We start from the raw sequence: 14,610 nt of genomic DNA, 5'->3' as shown, positions 1-14,610 counted from the left end.
GCACATTTTACGACTCTGCAATTCCACTTTGCATCTGTCCTGGGGGGACATCTGCATATGTACACAAGGGTGTCTGTTGCAGGATAAATTTTACAATGGAAAATTGGGAGCCTTTAGGTGTTCAGTGCTTGGGGAACTGCTAAGTAACTATGTCAATATCATGTGTGGACTATTAAGTGTGTGGTGGTTACAAAGAATGAGCCAGTTCCATCTATGTTTGAATATCCTGACACAGAGGATTTCCAAGGTGTCCCATTGCATGCCAAAGGCAAGCTGAAAAAGTGTTCGTATAAGATTGTAGAAACTGGGGCCCAAGGGTCTAAAAGGGACATTCCACACAAGCTGGGAGGGCTGGAAACCATGAAGGTTTTTGAATCCCATGGAGGGCTCAGGCCAGATCTGGGATGGGTGGAGAGCCCCTGCAGTTGAAGCGAGGGATTGATTCCATCACCTTTGCATAGGTTAACTGGGGAAGCCTGGAGAATGGGTTGGATTTCGAGGGCCTGGAGCAGGGAGTCAGGCTGGTCCAATAAGTGAGGTGAGGTAAGGAAGGGCTGAATGGAGACAGAGCTGACCCGGCTGATCTGAGAGTTATTTAGAAGGGAGAATCTTCCAGACCTAGCTATTGGTCGGATGTGGGTGGGGAGGGGGAGCTGAGAGGAGAGGGGTGTCAAGGACAACTCCTGGATTCTGGAGCAAGTAATTAGAGAAATGGAAGCTTTTAAATACTCAGTGGTGAACTTAAAAATCACATAAATCATCAGTGACTGAACCAGCAGTAGCTCCAGCTCCCCTGATGAGACATCAAAACCAGAGGAAAGGAAGAGAAAGGGATCGGGCAGAATGGAGCAATGATTTTTGTTGTGATGTCACAATTGCTGGGAGAGAAGAAATTCTGACTCTGAACACAGGGGAGAATAGGTTGCATCATCTTCATTTATACTTTCATTCATTTATTCACTCACCAAATATTTCCTGTGCTCACTCTACGCCAGGCTGTGTGGATACAGCCACAAGCAAATGTGGATCTATCAGCTGTATGCTGCACATTGCTATTTTACAAGCATTTACCAGGCATCAGCTCTGGGCACCAATGACATCAGGGAAAGGTGGGCTCTCACAAGCCCTGCCAACACCCAGCACTAACAAAGAGCTAACTTTGTGCCAGGCATAGTTCTAGGTACTTCACATGTTTTAATTCAGCGAATTATTTTATAGCAGAAAAAAATGAGACAACCGAGATGTTATGTAACTTGCCCACGATCGCACACAGCTAGTCAGTGTCAGAGCTAGGATTTGAACTTAGGTGATCTGGCCCCAGCCACCAGTCTGGCACTGCTATATCCCATAGCAGCACATATGAGTGACCTTGATAATCATATACTTTGTCCCTAGTATAGAGTCAGAGACGACCCATGCTTCATTGACCTCTCTGATGTTCCATTTTTCCAAAATGGATAGACTTCCTCTTAGCTACCTTAAAAACTACCTTACAAATGCAGGGCCAATTATATAGTGTGTGCGTGTGCGTGTGCGTGTGCGTGTGCATGTGCGCGCGTGCATGCGCGTGTGTGTGCGCGTGTGTGTGTGTGTGTGTGTATAATGATTTCTCCTCGATACGAAGTGCTCTTACATCTCTTGCCTGCTTTTCAGCCCAGGGGTCTAGGTAGCTACTATCACAGTACTACTCCCACTTCAGAAATACTCTCAAACCAGTGCCAAAGGGAAATGGTTCATATTCGGATGATGGAGCAAATGAATGGGGGCCTGGGGTCTAACACCACAAGGACCTCACCACCAGGCTGGGGCTCCTTCCAGGTGGCCTGGCTTATGGGGCCACCAGCCAGATGTTGACCTGCTTAAATGACACTTGCTTTCCTTGTCCCAGAGTTAATTTCTTCCTCACCTACAGCAAATGTTTTAGCACTAAAGGTCATGCCTGGTTGAGGGTCAGGCTTAGGGAGACCCCAATAAATACCCACTGGTTGATACATGGAATGCCCACGAGCTCATGGCCACAAGCAAGACCACAGACTGGGTTAGGAGCTGAAGCTACAGCCTGGCCTGTGGGGATTTCCAGCAGATTTAGGTGAATGGAGAGAAGGACAAGAAGCTGAGGAGCCAGTGGAGGGGGTTAAGGCAGAAAGGGCACAGGAGAGAGAGGAGCTAGGCTGGGAGAGGGAAGCCGAGCTGGTGGGAAGGGAGATTTGGACAGAATTCCTCCATTTATCAGAGCTGGCAAGGCCTCTGACACCATTCGGTCACGTGGTTATCAAGCCTTCCCCCGCCCAGAGCCCTTTGCTTAATAGAGAGAGGGCTTGCTTGGTACTCCAATGGACAGTCTAGGTCTAATGGATCCACGTGGGGGGAGAGTGGGTGCCCGTCTGCTTCCCTACCCCTCTGTGGTTTCTGAAGGCCTTGGTGCTGCCCAGGGCTCTGCACAATGTAGTTCAGCTGATGCTTATTGGACCCCTTCGTTTTACAGATGAGGAAAGCGAGGCCGTAGAAATTTAACCAGATGAGGAGTTGGTAGCAGAACCAGGCCTCCAGGTCCCTAGTTCAAACCTCTGTGCGGCCCCACGACTTTGCCACATGACCCTGAACTCTCACGATCCGCCCAGAGTGGGCTGGATTTTCTGAAGATAGCCCAGTCCCTTCTAGCCAGCAACCCAGGTGCTCGAAAGGCCTCCTGCTTGCTCGAGCCCCACTTGCACCCCATTCACAGGAACCAGGGCCTGTGCCTAGGCTGAGAGAGAGGACCAGACCAGGGGGAAGCACAAAATTTCCAGACAGCCTTGGGGACCAAGAAGAGCTGGCCTGCAGATATCTGGACCGAGGGAGGAGAGGGAAGGGGGTCAACTCTGTGTGCCCTTCCTACCGTTCCTCTCTCGAACTTGTTGGTGCGGTTTTCTGACTTGCCAAGGTACCGTTCTCCAGTGTCCCCCAGGTCTCCATAGATGGTGATGTAGACCTTGGCATCCGTTCCTGCTCCGGGAACATTTCCTGTGAAGATCTGCACCGAGTACAGCACAACTGGGCAGGCAGTTGGGCAGATGGAAAGACAGAGGGACAAAAGGAAGAAAAGGATGGCATTGCTTTAGGTTTGGGGAAACCGGATTTGTAGGAAGTATTATGCTTCTGGCCCAGGCCTCAAGGAGGAATTAGTGTCTTCCTTTTATTCGCTCATTTATACACATTCTGCTACAAGTTCGAGTGGATTCACCAGTGGGAAGTTCGTCCATCTGATCTGGACACAGGCAGCTTCCAAGACCCAAAGGATGGAGACTTTCCCCAGCGCGCCTCAAACCATCCAGCCATCCAGCCACCCACAGCATCCAGGAGAAAGACTCAGAAAATGGCCTCACCTGTTACTTTGTGGTCACTAAATCTACCAGCCCTGACACACTAACAGTAATGCGCCCTCCCATTTGAGAGTGACCGGTATCCACGCCAGATCCTTCTAAACTGTTTATGGAAAAGATCACAAGTTTTTGAAAGAACTGTTTCTCCTCAGTGTCCATTTCCCTATTTTCATTTCTTCGACCCACTGCCATTCACCACTCGTCCCCAGCGCTCCAGGGAAATCCCTCACCAAAGCCACAGTGCCTGTCACCCTCTCCTTTGTCTCCCATGGCCTGTGGGAAGGGCTCAATAAGCACTAGTGTGACAGTTATTTAAAAATATTAAGGAAAATAAAAACTAATGCTGTCTCGTTTTTGTTTTGCTGCTGTGGGCTCGTGTAGGAAGAATAAAGTATCTCTGCTCCTAACTTCCACTCCAGCAGGAAAAGGTGAGTTTTGAGTTTTTCTGAAGGCTAAGGATTCTTTGTCTCCTTTCCATATTTCTCTGTCCTAGGAACTTTTGAGTTTCAGGCCAAGGTAGAGGGAACTTAGCCTGATTATCACCAAGGGAAGGGATGAAAGTTGTGGCTCTGAGGTGAAGGGTGGAAGTGGCCTAACTAGGAGGAAGGTTATTTTTCCCAGTCTGAGAGCCAGTGAGAGTTTGGGGGTCTCCACAGGTGGCAGGAATCCCTCACCTGCACATAGACACCAAACAGGACGATGGCTGTGGGCTTATTTATGGACTCGAAGCAAGGAGGCCAAACCGAGTGTCAGGTGACAAAGCCAGGGTCCATGGAGAAGCATTTTTGGCCATCTAGAAATGACACCTGTGTGTCAGCGGAGAGCCAACAGCAGCAGTGTCTCCATGTGGCAGGAGGGCACTGGCACAGGCGATACCCGTCCTGGACTAAGGGCCAGACCCCTCCTGGAAGGCTCAGGATTTCTACAAGGCTCTTATAAGGGGATTTCCCTCCCTGCGGTGACTGAGATGGACTTTCTTACCAACCCTCGCATGTGGGCTCAGAACCACATTTAATTAAATTTGGAAAAGTGAGGTGATAAGAGTTGCTCATACTCATGCTTATGGAACACACTGACGCCCACGTGGTTCCTATTATTTTCTTCATTTTCCCTTGGATTCCACAGCATGAGTCTCCCCTCTCTCCTTCTGCCTCTCGGAATGCTCCTTCCTGAGCAGGTTTATGGGTTCCTAATCGTCTGCCTGCACCCTGGATGCCACTGTCTCCTGGTTCTGTCCACTTTCTTCGCCATTCACCCTGCCCTGGGTGTCGATTTCCATGTGTTCCCCGAGTCTGTATCTCCAACCCAGTTGCTTCCTGTGCTCTAGATGCACATCCCTGTCACCTAGGGGACACGTCCATTTGCACTAGACCAGAGTCACACACGCACGTCCGAACCTGAAATCTACGTCCTCCTGTACCCTCCTTTCCAAACCTTCTCCCCACCCATCCTCCCCGTCTCTGTAGCCCCACTCAGCTCTCTCCTCTCCAAACCTCTTAAATGCCTTGTGAGAATCACTCTCAGGGGCCTGCCCCACTCAAGGGCAGGAACCGGGACTAGTCACACTGTTCCCCACGCCCACCTCTCTCAGCTCAGTGCAGAATCCAGCCAGCATCTCATGCGTTGCATCACTAAATAAAATCTCTTTTGTGTTTAAGAGCCGACACATCTCAAGCCTGTCTGGCTAACACTGACATGAGTAACATCCGGCATTTTGTCATAGGTTAGATATAACCGTTGACTGTCCCCCCTCCCCCATTTTTTCTCTCCATCCATTTCCTGGCTGTGCGCTCAGCCCTGCTCTATGTCTGGGCAGAACATTTTCTAGGAGCCCTCGTCCCAGAGTGGGGGACCGTGTCACCAGGGACTGTGATTACATGGCCTTCCGGCTCCCCCTCTCCCGGCTCCCCCTCTCCCGCCCCCGCTGCTCTCTTCAGTCCTTTGGGAATTAGGAAAACTGATTCAGCTTTGGGGTGCTGAGCAATGCGGCTGTGCAGTCAGATCCAGCTATTTCTGGATCCTCCTCCCTCCCTGTCCCACACAGGCCACACAGCGCTCAGCGGGAAGATGTTTCCCTAGAAACATCACCAAGCACAGAGTGGGTTTGCGGCGCGTTGTTAATACAGAGCAGCCCAAGGGTGCCGCTGGGACAGCTTCCGGAGCGCCCTCCGGGATCCGAGGACAAAAGGGAATTATCCCCCAGATTTAGTAACAGAGAAAATTTAGAGAAAAGGGTATGGATAGGGAAAGGCACGTTATCGAGGCAACACTTGCTTTTATCTCTAAGCAGTGGCAACTCAGATTACAGGAAAGGCTAGAGCTGTTCTATTAGCCCCCTGGCTCCATACGGGGCCTGGAATCTTCGATGTTACTATGGTTTTTTCCAAGAAGGCGGTGCCACAAATACAAGTTAGATTTCCAAGGTTTTGGAGCACCTCTGATCTTTTATCGAAGATAAAATACAAAAGTACACTTTCGTATGTCATCGGTGGTAGGAAGTCTGTTTTTTGCAAGTGGATTTGATTGTTGACATAGCTAAAGCTTATTCAGAGCTGACTAGCTGATGAACAACATGCAAGTGGACATGGACAATGGCATTGCTGGTCAAAACAGAGGTGTGGCTCCATCCGCGTGGTCCAGGAAGAATGCATGTGTGTGTGCGTGTACTCACACACTCACATGTGCAAACTCACACACACACACACACACACACACACAGTGTAGAAAGAAGAGGAGGCTGAGGACTGAGCCTAAAGCAATGCTACCTGGCACAGGAAAGGAAAAGAGCATTCAGTCTGAGAGGTAGGAAGACACCCAGAAAACAGTGGTTCGACAGCAAGGAAGAAGTACAGAGGTGTGTGATGCAAATCCTGCAGAGGAAACCATGTGCATGAAGGATGGGCAAAGGTAACTGGCACCAACGGATAGGAAACCCAGGACCCGGAACACCGAGCAGCTGCACCCAGCCCCCGAGAACAATAAACAATGGCTCCAGTTATGGATTAATCCAGGACGTTTCTGGATTCATCCTTGGTTGGGACAGCTGGATCCAGCAAGAGCAGAGAGGATCAAGCCCCACAGATTGTAGCCAAGTAAACCAAGTGAAGGGAGAGAACCAGAACCAGCATAATCCAGGCACAGGAAAACACCTATCTGTCAGGCCAGGAAGGGATCGGAGCACAAACCTTGGAGCGAGACGGCCGAGACTTTGAAGAATTGCCCTGCCATTTATTAGCCGTGTGAACTTCAGTGGATTATGTAACTTCTGTGAGCCTCAGTTGCCCTCTCCACGGAAGCAAGATAATAACTGACCCTTCCTCCTGCTCCGTCTGGCAGAGGGCAGGTGCCCTACAAGAGAGGTGACGGGGACGATCGCACCACACTTACTGTCCAGTGGCTCCTCTACTTCCTTGTAGATTTGCCTTAAGGACCCATCTTTCATGTATTTCTCAGTGAAGATGTCATAAGGGACCAGTTCTCGAATGGTCTTCTTGTCATCCTCTGAGGTGGCAAGCCATCGATCACAAGGGAAAGTCAAGGTCTCTGTACCCTGGGGTGAGGAAGAGAGAAAAAAATTAGTCCTTAATGTGGAAACTACCAACATCGGTGGTTCATCAGCATGTCAACACTTATGGGGACCAGGGACAAGGAGTGTGGAGCCCCACAGATAAAGCAAAGGCCACGGGGATGCCCCTCTCCTGAGCTCCGCCCCAATTCCAGCAGATGCAGTCTTAAACACTTACACGACCACATCAGAATTGTCTCTTCTGTCAATTCTCAGCATCCTTTAAAAATAGACATCTGAACCCCATCCTGGAGACACAGATTCGGTGGGTAAAAGACAGGGCCCTATATTTTTTCATTTCTCCCCAGTCACTCATAACCACAATCAGGACTGAGAGCAGCCTCCTAGGTTTAGAATTCTGTGGTTTCAGAATGTTTTCCACGTTGTTCGGGTGGATTTCTTTCTGTGTGTTGACACATAGCAGGAAGGGCACGCGTGGTCATTCCCTAGTAGTATGGCTTTGGGGTGAGGAGCAGAGACATGGCTGCCCAGACCCTCCTCCTTGACCCCTAAGCCAGGTTCTAAATTAGTTGGAGTGAACTGGGAGAATTTTTTTCAGATTTTATCTCAACCTAATAAGGCTGAAGGTTCCTATAGTGAATTTGCCTTGAATCTCTCCTGGAAAGAGGCAATAGAAACAGCAGGACGGATCGATCAGAAACTCACGTCTTTATCTGGGAGGAGCCTGCGGATGTCCACATAGGAGCAGTGCCACCCAGGATTCATGCCCGTATTATCATGGCCAATTCGAATTTTTTCAATGACTTCTCCCACATCTTCTAACTTTGGAAAAGAGAAAATGCACCAGATGTTAGCTGACAGATCTCAGAAAGTACAACCTGAGCAAAAACCTGCATCCCCAGGGCATTGGCCTTGAGTCCCTTTGAACTTTCAGGGGTCGCTTTCTCCCCGTATGTCCCCACTGTCCAGCCAAGTCAGCCCCCACTCTCCTCTGCACATGCCACGTCCATCCTTCCCTTCCTCTCTTCCCACTTAAAATCAGCCTAGTATCCAGAACTCGGTTCAATCGACCTCTAGGAGGCTGCCCCTGCTTTTCACGGTGGCGTCCAGCTCTCTTTCATTCCTTATTGTTGTAGCAGCTCGTTCTCTGCTTGAGAATGGACTTGGGTATGAGAAGATGAGTTCTGGTTCTGCCCACACCCTGTCTTGCCAGCCTGACCTTCTCCTTGGCCCATCGAGAGCCACCCCCATCTCCAGCCACTCCTGTTCTATATCCCACAAATTCCAGTTCCTCAAACTTGATGTTCTCTTGCCACAGGGCCCTTGCACATGCTTCCCTGCCCCTCCTTTCCTCTTCTTTACCTAAACCAGTGTCTTCTCAACCCCGTCCTTCAGGTGTCAGCTAGAGGATCACTTCCCCAAGGAAGCCCCCTGGCCACCTCCAGAAAGTCAGATCTCTTTATGAGAGACTCTTACAGCATCCTACAGAACCCCTCTCCCAACCCAGAGCACTTCTCGCATGTGAAGTTTGCATTTATTTGTGTGATACCCTCTCCTCCGCCACTGAAAGCCACAAGGGCAGGCTCCCCAAACCTAGAAAACAGCTAGGCACTGAATAAGTATTGCCTGAAAGGATGAAGGAATGAGTGTTTCCTCATCTGCAAAATGAGTATGATAAAGTCAGCTAGGTTCTCTCACACGCAGTACCGAACCTTAACCACGATGCTGTATGTGTGAAAAGTCCCATTGAACAGAAAGCTGATGTGTGGGGGCCATAGTGAGTCAGTGACATTCAGAAGTTGTGATCTCTCCTCTCTCCTGCCTGGAGCCTATGGTCCCAGAATGCAGAGGGGAGACTCAGTCTGGAATGACTGATACTTCTCTGGGAGCCCTCTAAGGAAGTAGCAAGGTGGCCAGACACATGGCAAGGCCATCTAAGTAGCTGGCACAGCCTCCATGGTTATATCTTTGTCAGGCTCCCATTCCAGGACCCCCAGAAGCCTCTGGGCCTCTCCCAGTTCCCATGTATCATGTTCTTCTCTGAAATGGTACAGTATATATCAGTCCACATCTTGCCTCATCCTTATGAGCATTTGGGCAATAACAGGATAAGAAATAGATAAAGAAATCAGGGCAAAGGGAAAAGAAGGCAGGGAAATATTCAGATGCCTTGGCTCATGGTTGGTCCATGAAATTCATGCCTTGAGATCTGATTTGACAGTTGAAGGTTAAGGGGGCGTATGTAGACTTGAGTTTCCTGGCAGCCCCTCTGGGGAGCTGGCTGCCTGCCTAGCTGTTCTATCAAGTTCTCAGTGCTATAAGGAGATGGCATAGTCAGTTCTGGGGTGGATGAGGGCTCTTGGTGAGTGAATGGCATCTGAATGATTGAGTCATTCATCAAATGTGAAGATTCCATAACCCTAGACCAAAGTAACCTCTGAATGAACTGCAGCAGCCTCCAACCAGGTTTCCTCCCTCCTCACATGCCCTCCCCCACTGGACAGCCAAGGGGAAGCCCATCAGCATTGCTCGAGGAACCTCCCCCCCATTCCACCCACCCTCATCCTGGCCACTTGTAGCCCTGGCCCTGCCACCTACAGGCTATGGGATCTGAGGCAAACCACTTGACCTTCCAGGCCTTACAACTTTCTCAACTATAAAATGGGGGAGAATAATGTCTCACTTGGCTGAAGGCAGGGGTGTGAGCAAGGTAACCCCTTGAGGTCACTTCTAGGTCTAAGATCCCAGACGTGGTTCTTTTTGTTAATCAGTCTGTCCTTCCGGGTGACCAGCATGGCGCCACATTGCTGGAAACCATGAATTAACAAGAGTGCTGTAACTGCTGTTGCTTCTGCCACCCTGCACTGCTCCCCCAACTCCCCACTGGCCAGCTCACCCACACTCCATCAGAGCAGCGAAGTCCCTTGCGAGCCCCTGGGCGGCTTTCTGAATCATTAAGCAAAGATCCGTGATTTCAGGCCAATGATAGTGCCCTGGACATTTTAAACAAGGCCTCATTCTTTCACCGTGGGAGGAACACAAAGTCTAAGGGTGAAGTCCTTGGCTCACAGAATCTCCACTTGAGGACACTGAGCTGCCTGCCAGAACCAGGGAGTAAAGACCCATCTGCCTCTTCCTCTGTCCAAGCATCTCTTTTTCCTCCTTTCTCATCTCTGAGTGTGAGATGTGTGGACCTCGGCTTTGATGGTACTTTTGTAACCTTAATCATCCACTCACTCAGTCACATGTGCTGTGCCTGGGAGGCCATCTCAGCTGTGACTCCTCAGGGAGCAAGGAGGACTTGAGGGGACCACTGACCATGGATGGCGGGCCCCAGGGATGGACTCATACAATACCAGAATCAGAAGGGACCCTAGCGTTCTCCCAGGAGGTGAAAGAGTTAAGCTCTGGACCCTACCTGCTTGAGTTAAACTCTGACTCTTTTGTTTGGTAATTCTGACACCGTGAGCAAGTTACTTTCTGTGCTGTTTCAGCTATAAAGTGGAATATGATCATATTATCTAACTCTTGGAATGGTGATGAGGATTAAATGAACTGATATGCATCAAGTGCTTAGAACAGGGTTAGTACATGGGAAGTGCTCAATAAACATTAGCTATTATTGGTATTTTCTTGTGTCTTAGGATAAGGCCACAGAGAGAGGGAGTGGCTTGCTCATGAGTTAGTGGCTGAGCCAGAACCAGAACCCAGGGCTAACGGCTCACAATCCAGTGCTCATAATCTTACCTGAAGGTCATCCAGAAAAGAGAAATAGAGAAAAACAAAGCTTTTTCATGTGTTTCCAAGCTCTCATACTCCCCCAACACCCAGATAGATTGGAAAAGAAAAAAGAAAAAAAATAGCACCAAATGACTGGCAAATGACAGCTGCCTATCAGTGGGGACTTCATTGATAAAACTCCCTGGCAGTGAAGTGTAATCACAGCCCGGCCCCTGGCGGCAGCAGGCGTGGGTGACTCATGCTCCGTGACATCTTGGGTGGATGAGATGAATCACCCTTGAATTTTCCTTGTTAAAAGATTCCACCAAGGTGGCAACCTTCCCACAAGTGCTGGTTGCTCCCCGACAAGGTGGGGAGGGAGCTGGCCATGCCCATTCTGGGCTTCGTTTCCCACCAGAAAAAGAGGGGCACATCTCCAAAGGTGCCCACTACCTGGGAGTCCAGGCTCCTGAGACTTCCACTCTTCTCCTTCAGTCGTCCCCTTTAAGTCCTGCTTCATCTGGGTTCGACCCTAGTCACGTCATTCTCCTCTTGTGCCCTCTGGTCAAACCATATTCTGTGCTAATTTCCACCTAGGGTCCTTGGCCATGATGCTTCCCTGGCTCAAAATGCCTCCTTTCCTTGTCCCTGCCTCTGTCCACTTCCAGGGGCCTTCTTCCCTCTGTGAACTTCCTCAGCAGGCTCAGTCAACCCCACCATGTGCCCTCATCCCCATGGGCTAGTCTACTGCAAGGGCTAAGAACACATGTTCTGAGCCAGTCTCCCTGGGTTTGAATCCCTCCTCCCCTAGGCCCCAGCTGTGTGATTTTTACATAAGCTACTAAATTCCCTATGCCTCTGTTTCCCCATCTGCAAACAGGGATAATCACAGCCCAGAGCTGCCATGAAGTTTAAATAAGTTAATACAGGGAAGCTCTATGACAGTGCCTTCTTACTCACAGGAGCAATTATTGGGATGATTACCAGACTCTCTCATTAACTTTGTGTGGAGACTGGGGATTCCCCAGCTGGACGGCATGCCCCTTGCAGGCAGAGTCTGGGTCCACCCCTTCTCTTGTCTCTCCTACCCAACCTAACACACAGTGGGAGCACAGGTGAGGCACTGAACTGAAGTGTACAAGATACCAAGGTGCTGTGACTCACGTCCACAGCAGACATCAACCAACCAAACCCCCAGGCCAGAGCTGAGAGGGATCAAGAAGTACATGGGATGCTCTGTATAGGGTTGGCTTGGTGGGTGAGCAGGAGACAGAGCTATGTGATGAGTGAGTCTGAAAGCCAGGCTCTTCCCGTGGATAGGTCTGTTGGTGGTGGCACTGCAGACAGCCCCAGTGAGTGTGGAATTGTGCCTATAGTTTCCCCAAGCCTGTCCACTCATTATGGCCTTTGATCCTGACACCAGTTCTAGAGGGACAGGGCAAGGCTCACCACCCTCCTGGTTGCTCAGATGTACTAAGGGCCAGAGAGGTTGATGAACTGCCCATCTTTCTCACTAACAGCAGCCCATCGAGGTGAAAGTATTGTCTGCCTCTGCACTCAGGGCTCCTGCTCCTCCTCCATCTTCTGGGCCCACTTCACTCCCCACCAAGTCCTGGCCCCCCAGCAGCCTGCTGAGCCCAAGTACCTCCATAATGAAGCGAGAGGCAGACTTCCGCTCAAAGAACAGCTTCTGCTCCCTCTTGTTTGTGCACAGGAACTTCTGCTCGGTGCACACGCCATCGCAGCCATAGATGACGATGAAGATGTTGGCATCTGTCCCAGCAGCAAACACATCGCTGGTGTAGAGGGTGATCTCATAAGGAACAACTGAGGGAAGGGGACAGAGGGTAAAATCAATCAAAGGGGACATGAGAACAAAAAACAAACATGAGCAAAGTCAAGTTCTTCACCAGCACCACCACCCCGGACCCCTAGACCAGTAGTTGCTGCCCAGGGACCTGGACCTTCACGTGGTTACCTAACATAGTGATGTAAGATGTTTTGTGACATTTTTATTTGCTGCATTTGTATATAAATATCTATACTTACTCTGGGCCACAAAAAAGAAGAAAGAAGGAAAGAAGAGAAGAAGGAAGGAAGGAAGGAAGGAAGGAGGAAGGAAGGAAGGAAGGAAGGAAGAAGGAAGGAAGGAAGGAAGGAAGGAAGGAAGGAAGGAAGGCCGGCCAGAGAAACAGTTCAAACAGTCCTGTGATCTTGACCTTTGAGTCACTTTAAAAGTCACCTTCTCACAGGTGGCCCAATCTTCTCCAGAAGAGGAATTTGCTTTTCATTTATTATGATGGTTACTTAGCCGTAGAACTGTAGTAAGAATAATTGCATTCGTAATAGTTGTACTCGCAGTATGCCAGACTCCACACTAAGCATTCTACATTCCTTATCTCAGGTATTATTTTACTCCATTTTACAAATGAGAAAACTGGGGCTGAGAAGGGAAGTAACTACCCCCAAATTATATGGCTGGTCAGTGATGGAACTCGAACTTGAATCCTGGCATTTCTGACCCCAAATCCTGTGTGGTCCACCTCTATGGGTGCTGTCGTCATGAACTAGAGGTGAGTACTGCTGCCTGCCCACAAGCTACAGGGAGGGGTGGCCTATGCAGGTGACCACCGGTCCCACGAGGGCCTGCATGCGGCCCTCCCCAGTGGGTTAAGGGGAAACACGGTCTTGACTCTGCCAGGCTCTCAGGCATTATGGAGGTGTGTTCTCTGCAGTGCCATGTCCCTTCCTCTCGGTCTTCTTGGGTTTCTCTATGGCCTATGGCCCGGAAGGCCTTGAGCAGAGAAGTTGGCAATGGATTTGAGCTTTCCTGAGACTGGTGGGCCGCGTGAGAAGCCCTGGAAATGTTTGGGCAGGAACAGCCCACCTGTCACCCTCATTGTCCTAGGTCTGGGCTCTGATTTATCTCCTGGTTTCTAAGTTCTGCCTCTACCATTGAGTTGCTGTGTGTCCTGGAGCCAACATCAGGGCCTCAGTTTCCTTGCCTGGAAAATGAAAGGGTTTATCTAGATCTGTGGTTTTCAGTTTCTTTAACTGTGGAATTCTCATAAATATATTTATCAAGAATGTTCAGAAAAAAAAAACCAACTTGATTTGTTAAAGCTGAGGAGATGCTCTGGATGGCATGAAATGGGGACAGGGTGGGGCAGGGGCTGTCATTTCTCAGACCTTCCCCTCCACCCCCAGCTGCCCTAAAACACTGGCTTTGACCAGCAGAGAACCTGAGGACATAGGTTGAAGACTAAGGTCCCTTCCAGGCCTGACATGGCATAATTCTGACATTCAGGGTTCCACACTGTGTCCCCCTCTTCCATGGAGCCTGTCAGTTCAGACATCACGACAGCCCCCTTCCTAATTCATATGCCTCTACTGTGTGGGCAGCACATTTCAGCTGGTCTGTGAGTGGCTCCTCCGTGTCTGTTCTTCATGGTTTCATGTGTTATTGAGCGGCCCTGATGAATCAGCTGCCTGATTCCTTTTAGGCCCCTGCTGCTGATGCCTAGACATTGTTTCCCACCACTTCTGGGACTGCAGCTCCCTAGCCCCTGGAGCTCCCAGGCTTTGGGGCCGCAAGACCTTAACCTGTCAGGGAAGTAGGTTCTGAACAGCAGACCCTTCCTCTCTATGCTCCTGCCTGGGGAGACTGCACTTTGAAGCTGCCTCCACAGCTAGTCAGTCTGAATGTCGAGTCTCCCGTGCTTTTTTCCTTTTTGGCAAATGTGAGTGTAAGACAAAGGGCACAAGGGTTAATTTTAACATCAGACTAGAACTAAATATATTCAAGGTCAGGCCTTACAATTTTTTTTTTTTTTTTCTGTAGAGAGCAAGGCCTGTCCTAGGGCACAAAGTGAGATATGGATACTTCGGTCCTGAGGGCTCCGACCCAATACTGCTGCCAGCTGTGTGTACATCTGTCAGGTCAGTGTGTCTGTCCTAGACTGCAGGTGGATCCTGGAGGCAGAGGCTGCATCTAGAATTTGC

The 14,610-nt window shown here is 49.8% G+C and overlaps 1 protein-coding gene across 3 annotated transcripts in view; it reads right to left on the bottom strand.

The window, feature by feature from the left end:
• The window catches only part of LOXHD1 (lipoxygenase homology PLAT domains 1), a 140,167-nt gene that overhangs the window by 34,752 nt on the left and 90,805 nt on the right, over positions 1-14,610 (bottom strand). For all 3 annotated transcript variants that reach the window (XM_039842428.1, XM_039842430.1, XM_039842431.1), the window contains 4 exons: positions 12,254-12,435; positions 7,594-7,710; positions 6,750-6,912; positions 2,879-3,033 (listed from right to left, as the gene is read on the bottom strand). In XM_039842428.1, coding sequence (XP_039698362.1) covers positions 2,879-3,033; positions 6,750-6,912; positions 7,594-7,710; positions 12,254-12,435 — 617 coding nt within the window. The remainder of the gene's footprint in view (positions 1-2,878; positions 3,034-6,749; positions 6,913-7,593; positions 7,711-12,253; positions 12,436-14,610) is intronic.

The sequence above is a fragment of the Pteropus medius genome, unplaced genomic scaffold, assembly GCF_902729225.1.
Source record: "Pteropus medius unplaced genomic scaffold, Ma_sr-lr_union100, whole genome shotgun sequence".
NCBI lineage: Eukaryota > Metazoa > Chordata > Mammalia > Chiroptera > Pteropodidae > Pteropus > Pteropus medius.
This window is presented reverse-complemented; position numbering and strand designations above follow the sequence as displayed.